General features: G+C 42.2%; 1 protein-coding gene across 1 annotated transcript; it reads right to left on the bottom strand.

Annotated features, from left to right (window-relative positions):
• Positions 1-6,405: 6,405 nt before the first annotated feature.
• Positions 6,406-22,276, bottom strand: slc7a14a (solute carrier family 7 member 14a). The gene is made up of 10 exons (XM_058056565.2): positions 21,721-22,276; positions 14,268-14,716; positions 13,921-14,157; positions 12,472-12,689; positions 11,436-11,582; positions 11,119-11,327; positions 10,907-11,054; positions 8,299-8,794; positions 7,980-8,216; positions 6,406-7,753 (listed from the first exon to the last, which is right to left on the bottom strand). Exons 2-10 carry the CDS (start codon positions 14,572-14,574, stop codon positions 7,464-7,466), a joined length of 2,289 nt encoding a protein of 762 aa, XP_057912548.2. The 5' UTR covers positions 14,575-14,716; positions 21,721-22,276; the 3' UTR covers positions 6,406-7,463.
• Positions 22,277-23,179: the final 903 nt, after the last annotated feature.

The following is a 23,179-nucleotide window of genomic DNA, read 5'->3' as shown; positions in this document are numbered from 1 at the left end:
TTGTATATACAATTACAATAAAACGTTGTTAAGACGCTAGTATACCCTCTAGTGGCTGGGAGTTGTATATACAATTACAATAAAACGTTGTTAAGACGCTAGTATACCCCCTAGTGGCTATGAGTTGTATATACAATTACAATAAAACGTTGTTAAGACGCTAGTATACCCCCTAGTGGCTGGGAGTTGTATATACAATTACAATAAAACGTTGTTAAGACGCTAGTATACCCCCTAGTGGCTGGGAGTTGTATATACAATTACAATAAAACGTTGTTAAGACGCTAGTATACCCTCTAGTGGCTGGGAGTTGTATATACAATTACAATAAAAATTTTAAACGCTTAGTTAAAGCGTTAAAACGCTAGTACACCCCCTAGTGGATGTGTGTGATTGGACGCGGACGTTTCGTAAACGCTATCATTCAACGGCGATGCCATGACATGTTTTATTTTTTTTATGACATATTATCTTTTTTTAAAAAATCAAAGTAAGGTAGCCTATTTTGGTGTTGACTATGCCGATTTGTAAAGACGGAATCTGATTGGATATTTTTGTTTTTTCCGATTTATAATCTCACTTTTGTGTTACCGAAAATGTCCCCCAAAATAATAATCATTTCAAACGGAAGAATATTGTTTTTGGCGTGGATGACAAGCAAGGGTTAAAAAAAGGGAGCTAGCCTATTTTGTTTTGGACTTTTCGCCAACCTAATTTTCTAAAAATTACTTATTTCTCATGTTAAAACATAATTAAAAAAATAATGTATTTTTTTTTCTTTAATATTTCAACACTATGATGATGTTTTTTTTTACCCCGTAATATCACAAGTTTTAATATTTTGACTACATTTTGTAAAATGACTGCTATGTTTCCATCTTTAGCATTGTAGCTTTCTTGATATTAAATGATATTTTTACAATGTAATATTTACAATAAATTTTTACAATAAAAAAAACAGCAGTATGCCGCAAATGGCCCTCGGGCCGCCCTTTGGACACCCCCTCCGTTAAGGTCATACAGTACCAACATTGTGTAATATGTAAGCGTTTAAACCAGTAAGCTAACCATCCCAAACAATTTGAGTCAAATTTCCTTGCTAGCTAGCATCCTGAAAAAAAACGGATTTTATTTTCCAATCTGTTCCACGCTAAAAATGACGTGTGGTAAAAATGTGAGTGTAAATGTAAATATCTGTGTAATTGTGATAATACTAACTTCCTTAAATGTGATTTTTACCACCATGTTATTTTTTCATCTGCTCTGGTTTTAGGATTTTTTTTCCCACTTTGAGTTCCATAAAGCGTCACGTTGTTATCAAGCGTTGTCATATCTCATATCTCGTTGGTAACGTTAGTCAGAGACCTTGACTGGACAAACGGGAGAGTTGTCGAGAAACACACACACACACACACACACACACACACGAGTGACGTGTACACACTCATTATATTTAGTCCTTATGAATATCCTGTCCTGTTGAGGAGTTGCTGGAGACAAAATGTCCTGAAATGTGCTTGGTCACCTGATTTGCTGAGTCAGTATTAAAGAGTGTAGTCCTTAACGGTCCTTAATGAGAGGGAGGAAACGCAGGATTACATAAAAGCACTAATGCTACTAATACTTTCCCTCAAAAGCGGACCTTATTCAACTAGCATCGAAGGAATCAACAGCAACTGCTTTTTCTTTGGCTTTTTGGCAGACGCTAATGATGTTTTGCCATTAAACAAAAAACTAAAAAAAGACATTTGGAATCATGCGGTGTATTAATAACACAACAAGACACAAATAGAAAATATTAAATAGAAAATTAAATAGAAAATGTACTAAATTGCAGCAAAATTTCGACGCAAATTTTCAATATTAACTGACAAACATGCTAACCGGGGCGGATGCTAACCACCGTTCCACTGTTTTAAATGTTTTAATTCATAATTAAATGTGTTTTTTTTTTCATTTTGAGTTCAAAACGTCTAATAATATTTATTTAATATAAAATTAAAAATGAATAATTAATTAAATTAATAAAATTAATAAATAATAATAAATACTATCTACTGGATGGGACAAAAAAAATAAAAATAAAAATAAAAATAAAAATAAAAATAAAAATAAAAATAAAAATAAAAATAAAAATAAAAATAAAAATAAAAATAAAAATAAAAATAAAAATAAAAATAAAAATAAAAATACATTAAAAAATAAATTAAAAAATTGTTGTATTTTTGTTTAGACTTGATTTTATGTTTAGTTACAGAGAAAAAACGCTTGTCTGTGAAGCATTATAGAGTGTGCATACAGGTAGCGGTGTTGCTAACAGCCTTTTCCAACCACAATTAATGTCTCTACCCAAGTTTTTAACTACCCAACACTGGTAGTTTCGCAAAACACTAATGCTAATGCTAACCTAATGCTAAAGCTACTTACCATTGATGTGTTGATGTAACATTAATTGTACTGCACAATTCTTGCAACATGTTGGTTACATTTTCTGAAGCCCGTTCATGCACATTTCTCATATTTTGTCATAAAATATACTTCAAGGTTCTTATGAGGACATGTTGGTTAAAAAAAATGTATTAATATTTTTTATTATTAAATTGCATGTATTAATTTTGTGTCTTTAACCTTTTCATCCCGCAAATAAGGGAAATAGTCATAAAAACAAGTATTCTTGTATTTTTTTTTTAGTTTATTTGACTTTGTATTTTCAATAAATAACTTTCATCATCACAACTGAGCAGAAAAAAGTGCACTCAAGAGCCGAGTTATAACAACTTACACACACACACACACACACACACACATTAAGAAGAAACAAAAGTATAGGAAAAAATCAACGCAACTTTTTTTTTTTTTACAGTTTTGTGCCAAAACTATACAGCAGACAAAAGAAGTACTGTTTGTATATTTTATGGCGATATATATATATATATATATTTGTCAGTCGCTGCCAAAGAACACGGTGAAACAACAAGACAACAAGCACAGGAAGAACATGGCCGCCTTCTCCGGGGAATAAAACAGCTTCTTTGTGTTTGTAGTAGAATTTATAATAAAATACTTCTTCCTACTAGCGTCTAGAATCTTTCTAGAAAGGAGATTTAGCATTCTAGAGGGACTACTGTTGTTAAAAATATACTTTTATAGCTTCTAGTCAGGCCTGCTAAGCACGTCGTGGGTCAACCTGCAGACAGGAAGTAGCTGTAGAAAAATACTCGCTATTTCTAGTTTTCAAAATTGTATCTTGTGCACGCAACATCCGCAGCTTGGCGTCGATAAGCTACTTGTACTCGCCGAAATGGAACACTTGGATTTCAAACATTTAAAAAAAAAAAAAAAAAAAAAAATCATCTAATTTTGAAGAAAGTAAACAAAGATGGCTGACTTTGGCTTGGAAAGGCGAATGGGAAGAGGATGCACATTTTTCCAAAAGTGCTAATTTCGGAAATGTACAGTATGTTTCCTGTGCTAGTGTGCCCTCCGACAAAGTTTGTCTTACATCAAATGAGAATCGACTCAACCAAAATTTTGTAGGATTTCTTACCAAAGGAGGCTGTGGAATTCATAAAAAAACAGATGAATTTCCATTTTTACTCGTTTCCTGGCAAAATATAGCCTTAAAATAAATAGTTTGGTATAATAATATTGCAGGACAAATATAAAAAAAATTACCTTCCAAGCTGCATTTTTTTACTAATTTTTTATTATTATTATTATTTTTTTTTTTTTTTACTTGAAATTTACTTCACAGTCATTCTGAGCATGTGCGCTGTACCTACAATTTTATTTACGACTTTATTTGGTGGTTAACCTTTGGTTAGCATGGCTACATTTTTTGGTAATTTACTAATTTAGCGCTGAGCTTTTTGTACAAATTGCAAGCTTTTTTTTTGCTTAATTGTTTCTCAATTTTGTGGTTTACTTTTCATGTTATTATTCTTGAGCGAGCACGCTGGTGACAATTTTTTGGCGTTTCTGAGAAATTTACTATTTAGTGCCTACATTTTTGCCTGGTATTTTTTTGTACTATGTCCTTATATATTCTTGTTAAAAAATATTGGACAAAAGTATTTGAAGCGTAGCATTTTTGTGGCTGCTTAATTTTGTGGTTGAACTTTCGTGGGATTGTTGACATGTTGGTCAAATTTTTTTAGAGACTTGAAAAACTACAATTTGTCCGAATTTACTAATTTGGTGCAAATTGCAAACATATTTTTCATACCCTGTCCTTATAATTTATTGTTGAAATACATTTGTCAAAATTATTTAGAACTTTCCTAATCTGATGATTCAAGTTTTTTAGAAGTGGCTCCCTTTTTTCATAAAATGCACTGCTAAATTGACAAATATTATTATATTATTATTATCAAAAATTATTTTGAGCTTAACATTGTTGGGATTCTTAATTTTGTTTGCTTTTCATGTGATTTGCGACATGTTGCTAACATTTTTGGAAAACTCTGAAAACTACATTTTTCATCATTTACTTATTTAGCACTGAGCTTTTCATATAATTTGCAAACTCATTTTTGTCAAATGTCATTATAAATTCTTGTTTTATGAATATTCTATCATTTAAAGAGGGTTATTAATTTATTTAGCAAATTGCTGATTTTGGTGACAGATGTTTTATACATTTAAAAAAAATAAAATGTAGCGCAAAATACTTATGAGTACTTGTTGGTGAAAGAAAATGTTTTTGCTGATTTTCCGAAATGTTTTGTGATTTTTTAGTGATTATCTTCACATACTTTTTTGGTACAATTTTCCACTCTGGTACTTATAGTACACTGAGTACACTTAGTACACTTAGTACACTCTTTACATGACGTCCCAATGAAGTTTGGTGTCAATTAACCAAATGAACCAAAACAGTTTGGTAACCTTTGGGATGATTCCCTACTAAATTCTTGGAGAGCCTCAAAGCGTCTTGGAAGTCAAGGGGGGGGTACTGTTGTGAGTGGCGCGTTTGGCTTGGTTCCATGTTGCGTTTCTGTTGCATCATCATCAGCACATGCAAGTCGTCATGCATGAAGAGCATGCTTGACACACACACACACAAACACACACATACACACATATACACAATGCAACCACACACACAGAAGAAGAAGAAATATGGTGAAGTTTTACAATCCAAAGTCTTTTGTGGTTATTTTTGGCTGCGTTTTGGTCTTTTGGCTGAGTTGGGAGGTGATTAAGGATTAAGGTCCATGGGTGAAGTGTGGAAGTGTGTGGAAGTGTGTGTGGAAGTGTGTGTGGAAGTGTGTGTTTTCACTGTTTATGTGCTATGATGGGGGGGGGGGGGGGTGAAATGGCCATGAGGTGGCGCTGTGTGATGTCATCAGAGGTAGGGTGGGGGTTCTTGTATGTCGCGTGGCATCCTTAGATTTAGTGCATTTGACAAATAAGGCTTCCCTTAAAGGGACAGTTGCAGCAAAGAGGGGCACAAAAAGGACAAGCACCCCCGACCCCCGACCCCGGACCCCCAAGCCCCCACATCCAAGATCAACACGCCCACTCCACTTGAATGGTATAACCTCGGAATCGACCCTGGCAGCCTTAGCTTATGTTTTATAGTTGCGGACGTTGTCATGACGCATGACATGCAAGGAAGTGGGCGTGGCTACTACAAAAAAGGGGGCCGTCCAGGCAGACTACCTGACTCACGGAGATGTCCACATATATTTTTTGGAAAGTAAAAAGAAAAAAATATTAATCAGAAGCCTGGCAAAAGTGAGCACCCGTGACACCCACCCATATTTGATATTTGCGCCCCCTACGGGTTCCTGTGGTCCACATGGTCTAGTCTTGGGCCTCGCAGGCCACCACAGGAAGCCAACTCTAAGGTGTCTGTTGCATGTCTGATGTTTTTTTTTCCTTATAAATTTTGCTTCCCAACATAAATTTCCCCCAGGGTGACTGACCCCCGGGGGGGCCATGCACCAAAAAAAAAAAAGACAACAAATGTTCCTGCTGCTATTTCCCCTTCTTCCAAAGTGTTGCCCACGGATACGTACCCCCACATGTCTAAGTATCCTTTTTTTTGTTTTAAATCTTGTGCCCCCCAAAAATCTGCCCCCAAGGGTGACCACTCCCGCAGTCCCAAGTTAGGAAATTTAGGGGGGCCCACGTGGCTGAGGATTTTGTTGAAATTCTACTAACGCCTGACAATTAAATATTCTGCTATGATTTCATTTCTTATAATGTGGCCCCCAAATTTGGCCCCCGTATTGAAATAGTTAAGTATTTAGCCTTACGGACCACCGAAGTTCATGATTAAAAAATACAGACTAATCTGCATATACATTTTTTTTTTAAACTTGCACCCTTCAAAATATGGTGAGCGTCCCCCAGTCCCTGCGTCCCCGCGTCCCCGCATCCCCGCGTCCCCACGTCCCCACGTCCCCACGTTCATTTCAATTCTACCAACAACCAACAAATAATGATTCTGCTACTATTGACTTTGAAAATGTGGCCCCAAATTTATGTCCCTGGATGAGCACCCCCCCACCCCCCACCCCCCACATAGCCTTACGGACCACCATAGTAGAAACAACATGCCGACAAGTAATATGTAAATATTTTTTTGGATTCTATGTTCTGATTTTCTATGGTTCTATCAGCCGTGGGCCCTTAGAATCGTGGGCACTTGTGCCCCCCCTTGTCGGGGGCTTGGTCCAAAACTCCATGTGGACAAAAGACTTGGAACAAAGACTTCCAATAAGTTCGATCGTTTGGCTTAGATTGGACGGCACACGAGTTCTAAATGGAATGGATGAATGTTTAGAACGCTGGCTAATGCTAATGCTAATGCTAATGCTGGTATTATGACTTAAAGTTTGGGGGGGTTGGGGGGGGCATCCAGTTAAGAAGACCAAACTGCAACCAGGAAGCAGCAAGAAAGGCATGCATGCGGAAAAAGGAGCCAACGTGCAGACAGGAAGGACCAAACAAAGCAGAACTTGGAGAAGAAAAGCGAGGAGGAGGACGGACATGAAAACGGTCAAGTTGTGCACAAACGGAGAAACACGATAAGAACATGAAGGCACTAATCGCAAGCACGAGAAGAAATTGTGAGAACATTCCTATCTTGTCCTCAGTCCTTCCGGGCGAGATGTTTGGGACGTGTGACCAACGCTAAGACGTTGATAAGACGTCTTTTTGGGACGTTGTGGAGCGTCGCTTCATTCCCAGTCAGGCGCTTATCTTTTGATATGTCTGCACTTTCCTATCTGCGGTTTTCATGGGGGGGTCGGGGAGGGGGGGCTGTGTCACGGACCGGTATGAGCTTCCATTTTAGGTTGTTGAAAGCAAGCAGTGAAGAAAGAAGGGAGTGTGATGGGGTGGGGGGGGGGCACACCGACATGCTGGCATGCACGCGTCATCCCGTCACCCGCGCCAACCCCGCCCCCCCAGGGCGCAGACAATGCAGTACATTGGTGATGAGCCCCTCCCCTTCAGAAGTCCACGGCGGCTTCGTCATCGGCCTGGTTAGGTACGACGGCCCTTTTTACTGGGGTCCCGGTGCTCTCCGGTACCGCCTCAGGGGCGCGTCCCGGGCCTGACCCCGCGTCCGGCGTGTCCCAGGCGTCGCCGGCAGGTGGGTAGAAGTCATCGTCAAATCCGCAGAAGCCCTCGTCCACGCCTTGGTCGTAGCGCTGGTAGGTGGAGGCGTGGACCTCGTTCTCCCTGGCCGTGATCTCCAAGGTGCTGTTCCACATCCCGTAGCCAAAGTAGATCAGCACCCCTGCAGCAAAACCAACATGGCGCTCAGCCCACCCTCAGCCATCCTAAATATGTTGTCATAAAATATGTGGTCTATATGTGCCCCGGTGAGGATAAGCGCTAGGAAATGAATGAACGGTCTAAGGGAATGATGCTAACGAAATTCCCTTTGATTCCAGTCCGGAGTCGTGGAGCCCCCTACTGGTTCTCGCGGAAACGCGGCGTGCCAAAAGACGGGAAGGACTCACCCACGAGACACCAGACGGAGAAGCGTATCCAGGTGATGGCGGACAGTTTGAGCATGAGGTAGATGTTGACCAACATGGCGGACGCGGGCACGAAGGGCACGCAGGGCGCCATGTAGGGCAGCCGCTTGGGGTTCTCGGGCTGCTGCAGAATGATGACGATGAGCAGGGCGATGAAGACGATGAAGAAGATCAGCAGGAGCAGAGCCCACCAGCGACCTTCAGCGATGCTGTTCGCTCCTGGGAAAGAAAGCCGAATAAACGGGTCTGATTTGGTTGGATTAATCACTTAAAGAACTTAAAGCCGCCAGCGGGCTCTCACCGAAGATGATGAAGGAGCAGAAAGCGAAGATGACGATGAAGAGGAGCAGCACACACACGGTAACGGTCTTCCCCGTGAGCGGCGTGGGGCGGTCCATCTTCCCCGGCAGTCCCAGTCTGATCCTCAAGGTGTAGTAGCGCGGCCCGATGAGTTTCTTCAAGCGGCGCGTCATCCCGTCCTCGGCCTCCTCGGCCTCGATGCCGCTCGCCATGTCCACCGTGCCGTAGTTGGGGTGGCTGGCGGCGTAGGCGTTCTTGTCGGGCTTCCCGATCAGCATCTCGTTGTCGCCCAGCGAGGGCAGGTTCTTGGCGCCGCAGGTGTTGGTGGGGAGTCCGCCGTACTCGTCGGCCTCGGTGGTCGGCGAGCAGGCGTCCTTCTCGCACTCGGCCAGGACGCCTTCTTTCTTCTTCGTTTTCTGCTCCTCCGACAGGAAGTTGACGAAGCCGTGGATGTCGCCCTCGGGCTGGTAACGCAGCAGCAGGACGCACAGGCTCACCTGCGGGGGGGTGTTAGCGGTTAGCCACCACAGCAGCAGCGTGGGGGGACTCAATTCCATACGAGAATAAAATATGGACGAGATTCAAATCGGAATATTACTCATTTTTCTATTGGTAGAAGTCGATAGGTAGGTAGGTAGGTAGGGAGGTTGGTAGGTAGGTAGGTAGGGAGGTTGGTAGGTAGGTAGGTAGGGAGGTTGGTAGGTAGGTAGGTAGGTAGGTAGGTTGGTAGGTAGGTAGGTAGGTAGGTAGGTAGGTAGGGAGGTTGGTAGGTAGGTAGGTAGGTAGGTAGGTAGGTAGGTAGGTAGGGAGGTTGGTAGGTAGGTAGGTTGGTTGGTTGGTAGGTAGGTAGGTAGGTAGGTAGGTAGGTAGGTAGGTAGGTAGGTAGGTAGGTAGGTCGGTAGTCTGTAGGTAGGTAGTCTGTAGGTAGGTAGTCTGTAGGTAGGTACTAGGTAGGTAGGTAGGTAGGTAGGTAGGTAGGTAGGTAGGTAGCTAGGTAGGTAGCTAGGTAGGTTGGTAGGTAGGTAGGTAGTTGGTAGGTAGGTAGTTGGTAGGTAGGTTGGTCGGTAGTCGGTAGGTAGGTAGGTAGGTAGGTAGGTAGGTAGGTAGGTAGGTAGGTAGGTAGGTAGCTAGGTAGGTAGCTAGGTAGGTTGGTAGGTAGGTAGCTAGGTAGGTAGGTAGGTAGTTGGTAGGTAGGTAGTTGGTAGGTAGGTAGGTCGGTAGTCGGTAGGTAGGTAGGTAGGTAGCTAGGTAGGTTGGTAGGTAGGTAGCTAGGTAGGTAGGTTGGTAGCTAGTCGGTAGGTAGGTAGGTAGCCGGTAGGTAGTCGGGAGGTAGGTTGGTAGCTAGTCGGTAGGTAGGTAGGTAGGTAGGTAAGTTGGTAGGTAGGTAGGTAGCTAGTCGGTAGGTAGGTAGGTAGGTAGGTAGGTAGGTAAGTTGGTAGGTAAGTTGGTAGGTAAGTTGGTAGGTAGGTAGGTAGCTAGTCGGTAGGTAGCTAGTTGGTAGGTAGGTAGGTAAATTGGTAGGTAGGTAGGTAGTTGGTAGGTAGGTAGGTAGGTAGTTGGTAGGTAGGTAGGTAGGTAGTTGGTAGGTAGGTAGGTCGGTAGGTTGGTAGTCGGTAGGTAGGTAGGTAGGTAGCTAGTCGGTAGGTAGGTAGGTAGGTAGGTAGCTAGCTAGTTGGTAGGTAGGTAGGTAGGTAGGTGGGTGGGTAGGTGGAAGGGTAGGTAGGTAGGTAGGTAGGTAGGTAGGTAGGTAGGTAGGTAGCTAGTCGGTAGGTAGGTAGGTAGCTAGCTAGTTGGTAGGTAGGTAGGTAGGTAGGTAGGTAGGTAGGTGGAAGGGTAGGTAGGTAGGTAGGTAGGTTGGGTGGGTGGGTGGTTGGGCGGGTAGGTAGGTAGGTACGTAGGGAAATTAGCATGTTCCAGCATACTTCATAGAAGTAAAATATCTTTTAAAAAAAGCACAACATGATTAAAATACTTTAAAAAGATTAAAAAGAGTTTATAGTAGTAGTAGTAGCAGTAGTAGTAGTAGTAGTAAGAGCTTATAAAATAATTATATCATCAATAAATATATATAAGTTGTAATTGCCAATATGAAAAAATATGAAAAGTTGTACTATTCCATGCTCGTCATGTAGAACACAGAGGAATATTTCCACCTTATTGCACAATGAAGTGTTATGATTATTATATTATTATTATTATTAATGATTAAGCAGTACATTCATTTGTCATTAAAACCAACATGAAGGACTACTGGTAAAAAAAAAAAGAAAAGGTGGAGTGAGGAAAAAAGGTCAGCTAATAATTCCCGTGTGACGATGCTAGCACCCAAAACGGAAACATGGGCGTCGGGCAGCAACAGGGCGGGTGAGTGTTGCGTGTGGATGCTAGTTTGAAGCCCGAGTGGAAGCTAGCAGATGCTTGGTTTCACATCATAAGAATAGAAAGCCCTGCCCCGTGGTGACCTGACGTGATGTGACCCAGACTCGTATATCGGGACCGCTGACAGGTCCCAGTCTGTTCAGTGTCGGGGGGGGGGGGGGTCCGGGTACAAGGTTCTATTCTCACACGCGGCGCCAAGCGGCGGCGGCGGCACTTTGAGGAGGACTCACTAAAGTGTAGGCCAAGAGGGTCCCGATGGACATCATCTCTATCAGGTCCCTGAGACTGACCAGGAGGGACAAAAGGGCGGCCAAGAAGCCGGACACCACGCAGGCCACGGCGGGGGTCTCGGTGTAGGAGGACACGTTGGCCAAGAACCTGCACGTGACAGGAGAGGAGATGAGGATTCCATGGCGTTCCGGCGGGCAACGAAAAGACTCACTTGAAGAGGAGGCCGTCCCCCGCCATGGCGTAGATGACCCTGGGCATGGGGAACAGGGACCCCAGCAGGGACACGGTGAGCCCGGCGATGGAGCCCACCGCCACGATGTACTTGGCGAACATGCAGCCGTGCACGGCGAACATCTCCATGAGGGGGGCGTCCGCGTCGATCTCGTCGTAGGGCACCATCAGCGTCAGGATGACCGACACCTGCACGGAAGGCGGAGGAGACGCGCTTAACGGGATACGGGGGCAGCCGTCGCCCCCGGCGACCGTCATCCATCACAACGGTTTGTTGGAGTCTCCATGGTAACCCACCGAGACGTACGCCGTGAGACACGTGATGAGCGAGGCGGTGATGGCGTACGGGATGGACGTGTTGGGACTTTTGGCTTCTTCCCCCGTCGTGGCGATGATGTCGAAGCCGATGAAAGCGTAGAAGCAGGTGGCGGCCCCTTGCATCACCTGGGTGACCACACGTTTCCATCCATTTTTATCAATCCATTTGGACGAAAATAAATGATATGATTATACAATAGATAGCATTCATTATTTCATCAAATACATTTATACAAATCATAACTAATAAATCCTATTAAAAAAATAGAAAGATGAGACGGATTTAAGAGAAAAAGGTGGCAGCTGCTTGCATTAACACAAATGTTTTTAGTCAAATAAATAATAATTAGAAGAATTTTAAATATTAAAAAGTAAATTTAAAAAATTAACGTAAATTAAAAAATAAATTAAAATGTACTAAAAAAATTTAAAAAAATTAAAATAAAAAGAAGCAGTAGCTGTTTGCATTAAACTGGATCCCAACACAGAAAAGTCTTTATATCATTAAAATAAAATAAAATAAAATAAAATAAAATAAAATAAAATAAAATAAAATAAAATAAAATAAAATAAAATAAAATAAAATAAAATAAAATAAAATAAAATAAAATAAAATAAAACATTAAATTAAATTAAATTAAATTAAATTAAATTAAATTAAATTAAATTAAATTAAATTAAATTAATGAATATATAAATAAATAATTAGTCCATGCCATAACTGGTTCATTATTTTGTCTTTTCATAAAATAAGACAAAAAGAAGAATATAACATGAATCTAAATATTAAAAATAAAAAATAATATTAGTTAAATTCAATTAAATAGAATGATTTTTTTAATTTTAAATTCATAAAATTATAAATTAATAAATTTTCAAAAATTATATTATATATTGTAATATATATAACAAGAGAAAAAAGACCGACAACATGCTAATTGCAGCATCTGAGTCAAAGAGCCAAAGACCTTCAGTCCCTAAAACTAAAACACAAAAACCAAACGTGTACGCGTACCCCCGACCACCCAAAGGGCAGGAACCTCCCCTCGTCCCAGTTCTCCCCGTTGACGAAGAAGAGGCCGGCGATCATCAAGAACACCCACACCACCAGGTTGATGACGTTGAGGACGTTGTTGAAGCCCACGGAGTTCTTGACGCCCAACGCCACGATCACCGTCACCAGCAGAGCGATGAGCAGCGCCAGCAGGTCCGGGTAGGACTGCTCGCCTTTCCCTGGAAGAAAGACACTGACGGTTGTCATCTAACAGCACAGGATGGACTGGGATTGGGATTGGGAGGCGTGTCATGTGAGGAGAGGCGCTGTGGATGTCAATCAAATATTCATTGAAAAGAATGGCGGACATGACAGACGGGAATATTTCCCACATGGGTGGAGGACCAGGGATGTTTTTTAATTAGAAATGGAAAGATGCTGTCATGCGGTGCTAGCCGTGGTGCTGGGGTTGCCCGGCAACACGCGTATCACCGACTCAGCGCCCTTGTTTGCTGTTGTATCAGCACTGCGTACCCCCCCCCCCCCCCCCCCCAGTATATCAACAGAGCATTACACAATGCCAGACTGTGTAATTATGACATGGTTGCGTTCAGGGACTGCAACAGCGACACGGATAAAAGGCTGCTGTGATTTATCAGCCTTCTTTCCGTAAGTGACTAGCGAGCATACCACCGCCAAGCGTCATGATCCCAGGCTGCACGAGTGCTACATATGCTAAATTATTGTTATGCTAAATAACTAGAAGCTAAACTATATGGGTAGCTATGGTAATAATTACTGATAAAAATGTAAAGATAATTATATATTTAAAAAAAAAAAATTATCACGGTTAATTGGTTCCACACCTGATAGGATTCAATATTGAATATTTTCATATTTAGAGCATGGAAAACCTTTTTATGACTTCCAAAATAGGATTTATGCGATTATTAGAGCCCCATAGACAGGAAATAACACCAAAGTAAGAAGCCGAACATTTACCACTTCCACACAGAATGGGAGGAGAACCATGTGGTGTCGGGTATGCCATGGTATGAAGTATGAGTATGAAGGTCATCTAAACTCCTGACGCCAAGTGAGCAGAATACTATAATATAACTTGTTTTTCTTTTTTTTAATATATAAAAAATATATATATTTTATATATATATATATTTTTTTTATATATATAACTTGTTTTTCAATATTTCTACTAATAATACTTCATAGTTGACCACAAAACAGCAGTCGCACAATGTATGGATGACATATGTATATATAGTCAATAGAAACAAAAACAATAAAATGCATGACTTAATAAAATAAAATAAAATAAAATAAAATAAAATAAAATAAAATAAAATAAAATAAAATAAAATAAAATAAAATAAAATAAAATAAAATAAAATAAAATAAAAATAATAAGACCAATTAAAAAACCTTAACCGTCAGGAAGTCGAAGTGACTTACCAAAGCCGTTTAGCGTTCCGATGTGCGTGGTCATAAAGTTGCTGATGCTGTGATTGGCCAGCGAGTCGGCCATGCTGCTGAGCGCCGACGCCCCCGCCGCCGTGCCGATCAAGTACTCCAGGATGAGGTTCCATCCGATGAAGAAGGCCACGCACTCGCCCACCGTCACGTAGCTGTACGTGTAGGCCGAGCCCGTGGTCTTGGGCACGCGCACTCCGAACTCAGCGTAACAGACTCCTGACGGGACGGAAAAGTTATTCCCGTGAGCGCGTTTGCGGCTGAAAGCGGCGATGAATCACACGGATGATGACGAGAAGCACTTAAGAGCAGATGGCTTCATGCCTCACCTGACAAAATGGAGGCCACGGCGGCGATGATGAAGGACACGATGACCCCGGGGCCGGCCATCTCTTTGGCCACCAGGCCGGACACCACGTACATCCCCGTGCCCACGCAGCTGCCCACGCCCAGCGACACCAGGTCCATGGTGGACAGCACGCGGGCCAGCTTGGTGCCGTGAGGACCCGTGCCAGTCATGGCCGAATCCAACATGGACTCCACGGGTTTGGTCCTCAGGACGCGGGACGTGAAGGTGTTCCACGCCGAGCCCCACTGGACCCGACGGGGGTCCAGCTTGCCTGCCAGGCCGCTCATGCTGAGACCTTGGAGGTCCGCTTTCACGAAAAAACTTCCTCTGATGTATCTTCTCAAGGACGTGGAGCGCTTAGAAGGACGGTTACTCGACAGGTAAGATCACCTTCACTGGATGTTTGGACCCCACATGACCAGAAGACTCCTACAAAATAAAAGACAACCCACTTATTTGGCTAATTTTGCCATTAAAATAGGCAGATGTGTACAGTACGTGAATGGACCTACACATGTATGTGAATGAACATATATATTCACTGATTATGCACAGATACGTGAATGGACAAACAAATGTTGATATTGTGTGTACAGGGTGTACAGTACGTGAATGGACCTACACATGTTTGTGTATGTGAATGAACATATATATTCACCGATTATGTTATGTAGAAGGACAGACAGTGAATGAAGCAACACGTTTGTAATACGTGTGTGTGTGAATGGATAGACAGATGTTGGCAATATGTGTACATGAATGGACAGGTACACATTGGAGATGTATGTAAATGGACAAAATGGATCTTGCAAAAAATGAAATGTCACATTCGGGTCAATACAGTCGGTAAAAATAATTTAATTTAATTTAATTTAATTTAATTTAATTTAATTTAATTTAATTTAATTTAATTTAATTTAATTTAATTTAATTTAATTTAATAATAAAATACGCCCTTGAACTTATAAACATTCAAATCATATGAAAAGGATTAGTGTTCTGGTTGTTGGCACAGTAAGTAGTACTGTACACAGTAGTACTGTACACAGTAGTACACAGTAAAAGCAGCTGGTAGCTGACGCCATGGAACACAAGCCTTCACCCCCGCCACTCTTGGCAAACAGTCAGCGGCGGCTGGAACAGATGGAACACCTGCTGCTGGTCCACGTCGCTTTGTGTGCCTGTGTTCTGTTTGCTTGATGATGGGGGGGGGTCGTAACTAAACTGGTTCCTCAAAAAAAAAAATGAGCTGATGAGATTTGTGATACGGATGGATGAAGTTCGTTCGTCTGTGGAGTCTTGCTGAGGTTGCTGCTGTGTTTTGGATCCTTGTCCTGCTGAAGAACCCAAGTTGCTTTCAGCTGGAGGTCACCAACAGATGGACGGATGTTCTCCTTCAGCAGAATTCATGCTTCCATTTATCACTTTCAGTTCCGGAAGCAACAAAAAAAGCCGCAGACCATCACACTACCACCACCATATTTTACTGTTGCTATGTTTGGATTGTTTTTTTCATTTAAAAACTGTATTTTGTGTTCAGCTATGTTGTCATTGACTAACATTTAATTTGTTTCATTGTCACATTTAAGTGTGACAAAAAAAACACTTTTTTTTGTATCATAAAAATATAAATATAATAAATGAATGTAATAAAATGTTTGTATATATAAAAACAATACTGGAAGGATAGGTCATATTACAAAAAAACAAGGATAAACGTGGATCATTTTTATGTTTCAGTTGTCATTTTACAAGAATATTCTGTTCTCTGTAAAACATCAAATATATTTTTAATGGATTTTTGTGTTATGTAAATAAAATAAAATAAAATAAAATAAAATAAAATAAAATAAAATAAAATAAAATAAAATAAAATAAAATAAAATAAAATAAAATAAAATAAAATAAAATAAAATTCTGACTAGGTACCAATACATAAATCACAAATGTATTCCGTATTATGAGTCGTCTTATATTCGGGTTAATACGACCTTTTAAGGGTCACGCCAGACCAGACAATATCGCACCTTCTCTTGGTTCCGTGTTAAAGGTCAAGTTGTCTCCTACTCTGATGCAAACTCAAACTCAAGCACGTTCAAGCACCGGACCACATGATGAAGGAGTGGTCCTCAGTGCTGAACCGGTCCCGACTGGAGTGTGCGATATTGTAGCTGAGAGGCAACGTGGGCGTGTTTGCTTGCTAACATTCACCGAGTGTTAGTTTAGCAACGATGAGTGAAGAGATGAGCAATTTGGTCCTGATGGCTCTCCTTTAGGCAGCGAGCGGCGGGTGCAGCCGTGCTGAGTGTCAATGAAATGAGATAAGAAGTGTGCTTTTGTGTTCTAATATCCATGCAGGAAGGCCTGTACTGTACACCCAATCATTGCCTGCTGTTAGGAGACACGCCGCCGTCCACGGATCAATAGCCGATCCTTATCACCGCACTATAATCAGTGTTTCCTCCATCACAACATCCATGCTTACATCTAATCGGCCGTGACTAAGAGCGTCTGCGTGCCCGCCTCCCCCTCCGCCTCCCCCTCCGCCTCCCCATCGCCTCCCCATCGCCTCCCCATCGCCTCCCCATCGCCTCCCCATCGCCTCCTGCTTGCTCTGAATTACAGGCTGAATAACCCAATTAGGGCCCGCGCCGCCGCCACGCTAAGAGCTCCGCTAGTTGAGGCTGAGAGCTCTTGTCGCTGCACTTGGAACCAACCTGGCAACCCGCCCGCCTTCCGCGGCCGGCCAAGGCTAGTAAAGCTACAAAAATAAAAGCCGTCTAAAAGAGGTCCGTGTCTATTAGTCAGATGGTTGTTATGGCGGAGGTTTTTTTTCGTGATCATCACAAGGCGACGGGCAGACTTAAAGGGCATCTATCGTATTCTGCTTATATTGGGCCGTTTGTATTGACTTGTGGACTCCTGCAGAGCAGCTCCACACAATAACCAGCACAGCGAGCTTTCTAGATCTTCCAGAATCTGCACCTATTCAGCTGCATTTCTTTGGATTTCATGGTCTGTTTTAATGTATTCCACCCACGGCCCGCCTCCAGGCACGCCCACTCCGCTGTGGTTGGTCACACCGCCGAGTGCATAGAAACACTTCCGGTTTGTGGCGCCAACTTTATAGGGTCAACGATATTGCGAGTGAATGGATAGACATGCATGTTTACATTATGTACTGTAGATATGTAAATGGACATACATGTTTACAATATGCATGTATGTATATGAATGGACATACAGATACATGTTTACAGGATACATGTGTGTATGTGATTGACATATGTTTACATTATGTATATGTACGTGAATGGACCTACACGTTTACATTATGTATATATGTGAATGACATACATGTTTACATTATGTAGTATGTGTGTACATGAATGGACCTACATGTTTACATTATGTATATATGTGAATGGACCTACATGTTTACATTATGTATATATGTGAATGGACCTACATGTTTACATTATGTATGTTCATACATGAATGGACCTACACGTTTACATTATGCATATATGTGAATGGACCTACATGTTTACATTATGCATATATGTGAATGGACCTACGTACATGTTTACATTATGTATGTGTGTAGATGAATGGACCTACACGTTTACATTATGCATATATGTGAATTGACATACATGTTTACATTTTGTATGTGTGTACATGAATGGACCTACATGTTTACATGATGTATATATGTGAATGGACGTACATGTTTACATTATGTATGTGTGTACATGAATGGACCTACATGTTTACATTATGTATGTGTGTACATGAATGGACCTACACGTTTACATTATGCATATATGTGAATTGACATACATGTTTACATTATGTATGTTCGTACATGAATGGACCTACATGTTTACATTATGCATATATGTGAATGGACCTACATGTTTACATTATGCATATATGTATGTGAATGGACCTACATGTTTACATTATGTATGTGTGTAGATGAATGGACCTACATGTTTACATGATGTATGTGTGTACATGAATGGACCTACACATTTACATTATGCATATATGTGAATTGACAAACATGTTTACATTTTGTATGTGTGTACATGAATGGACCTACATGTTTACATTATGTATATATGTGAATGGACGTACATGTTTACATGATGTGTGTGTGTACATGAATGGACCTACATGTTTACATTATGTATGTGTGTACATGAATGGACCTATTATGTATATATGTGAATGGACCTACATGTTTACATTATGTATGTGTGTACATGAATGGACCTATTATGTATATATGTGAATGGACCTACATGTTTACAGCAGACAATGTATTAGCATACATGTTTACATGATGCATGTATGTAAATGTGTTTAAATGGGGGCCATGTTGGGGCATATTAGTACATGTATGTACTCATCTCCATTTCATCCATGTACTGTATAGCGTGTGTTTATGTCAGACATGCTATTTAATACACATACAGTAGATAAGACGCTTACATAAGACTCATATTTTATAGTATTATACACACCATATAAAGCAATGGAGCATATGGTGCAGCTAGCTGAGTATACTGTGAGTAATAGCGAGGAGTGTAAAGGGGAAGGAAGACAGTAGTAATATCGCCATACAGCAGGGATTGAAGGTATTGAATGAGTATTATGAGTATTAGTTTTATTTCCACGCGGGTGAAAGAGGCAGGCGTGTCGGCGTCCTCCACATTGATGGAGCGTCTCCCCCGCTTGTCTTCATCCATCTGCCGCTAACGCAACCACCCCGACCGGAAGGGCGTCAGGGCGCCAACACAAATAAACAAACAAACAAACAAGAACGGCGTCACGCCCTCCGTGGCTCCGTGACTAACCGACCTTCGCCTTCAATCTCCACGGGAAGAGCCTTCAAACATGGCCGCACGGAGATCAGCTGATAGAAGCTGCTGGGGACGCGGGCAGTGGGGGTGAAACGAATGCGGTATTGATCGATGGCCGAGGGAACAAATCTCCGAGGCGTACGTCTACATATCCGCTATTAAAGGTAACATGAGTCATTTTCGCCTCAAAAACTATTTAGTAGTGCAGGAGGACTAATGTGGCGGCCATTACCGCGTGCAGCCTGGCTGACGTCACTGACTGACGTCACACAAGGAAGGGAACACGGCAACCATTCACCAATTACGGAAAAGCATTGGATTCGTGTGTGTGAGTCACGGCTACATCCCATAGTATACATCCTATAGTATACGTACCATAGTATACATCCCATAGTATACGTCCCATGGTATACGTCCCATAGTATACGTCCCATAGTATACGTCCCATAGTATACGTCCCATAGTATACGTCCCATAGTATACGTCCCATAGTATACGTCCCATAGTATACGTCCCATAGTATACATCCTATATAAGCCAACTGCCCATTGGCATGCACTGTAACGTAAATATCTGTCTGTCCATTCGCATATCATATAAACGCATGTCTGCCCATTGGCATGGACGTCTAATGTAAACATCTGTCTGTCCATTCACATATCATGTAAACGCATGTCTGCCCATTGGCATGCACATCAAATGTAAACATCTGTCTGTCCATTCACATATAAACACACATGTCTTCCCATTGGCGTGCATGCCTAATGTAAACATCTGTCTGTCCATTCGCATATCAGTAAACACATGTCTGCCCATTGGCATGCACACGTAATGTAAACATCCGTCTGTCCATTTGCATATCATATACACGCATTTCTGCCCATTGGCGTGCATTTCTAATGTAAACATCTGTCTGTCCATTCGCATATCAGTAAACACATGTCGGTCAGTTCATACACGCAAATATATGTTTGTCCATTCACATAACGCATGCTGTGCGTCTTCACTTCACTTCACTTAAATATTTAACGTGATCTACATTTGTCTGTTTGCGTCCACACATCATGTAAACATCTGTCTGTCCATTCACATACTGTACACAGAATAGAAACATCCATCAGGTAGCAAACAGCATTTTTCAGAATAAGAGTTTTTTTTAACACAAGGTAGGAGCATGGATAACGCAGCGGTGGGAGCCATGTGGATTCGGATCTGACGATGCCTTCGGGTGCGTGCGTGTGTGCGTGTGTGTGTGTGTGTGTGTGTGTGTGAAGGGAATGCAGACAGACAATCTGCAGTTGCTAAATTTGCCAGTTACGTAATCCTCTGACTCCACTTCTACTCTTTTTTTTCCAACTTGTCATCAAACATCAAGCCTGATTGACACGTGCAGCACAATACAGCTCCTGTTACATTTTTAAATATAAATACAATATATATATATATAATTATAAATAATAGTTGTATAATTGGTATATTATGTAAAAAAAATAATAATTAAATAATAATAATAATTATTATAATTGTTTAAAATAATTTCAAAATATTCATTCAATATTGAATTAATAAAATAAAATAAAATAAAATAAAATAAAATAAAATAAAATAAAATAAAAATTGTCCCCCAGACAATGCTTTTCAGGACATGCAAAGATGCCTATCTCCGCCCCTTAATAATAATGTGTAATAATAATGTGTCTAAAACCCACTTTCCACACGCCATGACGTGTTATTTATGTTTTCAAAATTCACATGTGCATTTCCGTTTAAAAACTAAACTTCCTTGGTGTCATTTCTGTCAAATTAGGGAGTGACTTGATGAGCAAACTGCGGGTCTCCACCTCCACGCGCGCACAAACAACAGAAAAGGCTGTAATATGCATGCCTTGGGCGCAACCACCATGGGGGAAAATATGATAATATTTTGCTGAATAATGTGATTCTGTAGACAGAAGCACTTGTGTCCACTTTTTTTAAATTTTAGACACGTTTACGCAGAAAAACGGCCACTTTGACACCTATTTTCCAATATTTGCATTGTCAGGCTGTGAGAAAAAGAAGCACAATGCTGTTTGTAGTGAAGACAGCACCTGTTGAACAGGGAAGAGGCTGCAGACGTCTGCTTTTCAGCACCATGGACAGCAGCAGCACATCACAACAATGAGGCATGGATAGAAATAAAAGGAGGAGGAGGGGTAAGGGGGTTAAGGGGAGGGGGGCAAAAGAGAGAGCGATGTGGCCATGTCATGAGGGATTAGCCCACTTCCACGATGGCCGTCATCTCCCACGGATGGACAGATGCTTTGAACTTACCTGTAAAAAAAAAAAAGATGGTTCCACCGACACTCCCTGCGCTCCAAGGCCGCCTCCCTGCACCTCCAGCCCGGTCACTCTTCCCGCACGCACGCCGTCAAGGTGAGGCGCTCACACACGGGTGGGCCAGCATCGCCTTTCAGCGTGGAAGGAAGGAAGGAGGGGTAGTGGAAGGGAGGGAGGGAGGGAGGAGGTGCTGAGGTGAGATTCTAAAGAAAGTGAAAGGAGAAAAGAAAAGGGAAAACTCACTGCGGCACGGATGAATGAACGCATGTCCGAGTCCGATGCTGCAGTCGTCGCCTGCATCAGCAGCAGCATCTCCAGGCTGAGAGGAGGAGGAGGAGGAGCAGGAGGCAGTGGGGGGAAGGGAGGGAGGGAGGAAGAGCTCGGGAGGGAGGGGAGGATGGTGCAAAAAGCTTTAAATCATTCACAAGCCCCTCCACGCAACCGGAGAAGCAGAAAACGATAGACGGCTGCTCTACCGTCAAACTATCCCCCATAAAGGTATTCCTCTTCGACGTCCAGCTTTTTTTGCGTCGCCGTTTGATTGTCGCGGAGGTGAAACACGCAAAGAAAGCGCTTAATCCATTTCCGGGAAACTTCACACGGGGTGGGGCGTGGGCAAAGACAGAAATTGATAAAATGCGGTGCGGATCCGGAGCGAGGTGGCGCCTTCTCGTTCCAAATCAGCAAATGCACGCAATGCGCACTTTCCGCATACATAAATCTTATTTTAGCCACACTTTGGAAGGTCGACTTAGCAAAGGTCTCCAAACCGTGGCTCCAACCAGCAAAATAATCTTCCCTAATCATAATAATAATAATAATCTTCATGGCTGCTGGCCTACAAACTCCTTTAGCAGGACTTCAATGACAAATAAAGACCAAATAGCTACCATGGCTATGATGAGCCATCAATAAGCCAACCCCAGCAGGCTCAGCAACAAATAAGCCACCAAGTGGATCCTAATAAAAGGTCACGGGGGCGTGGCCGCTGACATTTCGCCTGCGGTGAGACGTGATTGATGTTTAATGTCATCAAATGAGGCGGGAAAACAGGAGGAGAAGAAGAAGGCCCCCGACGTTCGATTGCGAAGCGAAGCGCTGCTGCTCGGTCATCAAATATTCATCGTGTGGCGAGCGGCATTGTCCGCCATTAAGTCTGAGCTTTGCACTTTTTATTTTTTTTTAATGAAATATGGCGGTTTTCCAGGAAATCCCATTTTCTTGCATAACATTCATCATGCAGCCATTTTGAAAATGAAACAATACAAAAAGCACTTTTAGTGCAGGAGGGCCTTTTGTTGTGTGCAGGGCCGAATCGGGCTAACCGCTCTGACTCTGTGAGCCCGCTAACTAGCACGTAGCGTGTTAGCCGCGTGTCAACGTGTCAGGTCTCACGCCATGATAAATGCCAGGCGAGCTGCCGTGCCACACTTTGAGCACCCTGACTCACCGGGGCCGATGGGCCCCAAGGCGGAGAGACAGCTGTGCGACCTGAGTGCCACTACCCATAATGCACTGCTGTGTGATGAGGTCACCGGGCCAGGGGGCACGACTGACCCCAGACAAGCAGTGTGTGTGTGTGTGTGTGTGTGTGTGTGTGTTTTATTCTCCCACATGAAAGGCGGCCTGTTTCTCACGTAGGAAAGATCCAAATGGATTTATTGGCTTCATGGACTCCCTGGCGTATTTCCACAGTGAGCCA

This window comes from Doryrhamphus excisus, linkage group LG19, assembly GCF_037039965.1.
Source record: "Doryrhamphus excisus strain RoL-2023G ecotype Guam linkage group LG19, RoL_Dexc_Guam_v1.1, whole genome shotgun sequence".
NCBI classification, from domain to species: domain Eukaryota; kingdom Metazoa; phylum Chordata; class Actinopteri; order Syngnathiformes; family Syngnathidae; genus Doryrhamphus; species Doryrhamphus excisus.
The sequence above is the reverse complement of the archived record's forward strand: the minus strand, read 5'-3'. Positions and strand labels throughout refer to the sequence as shown.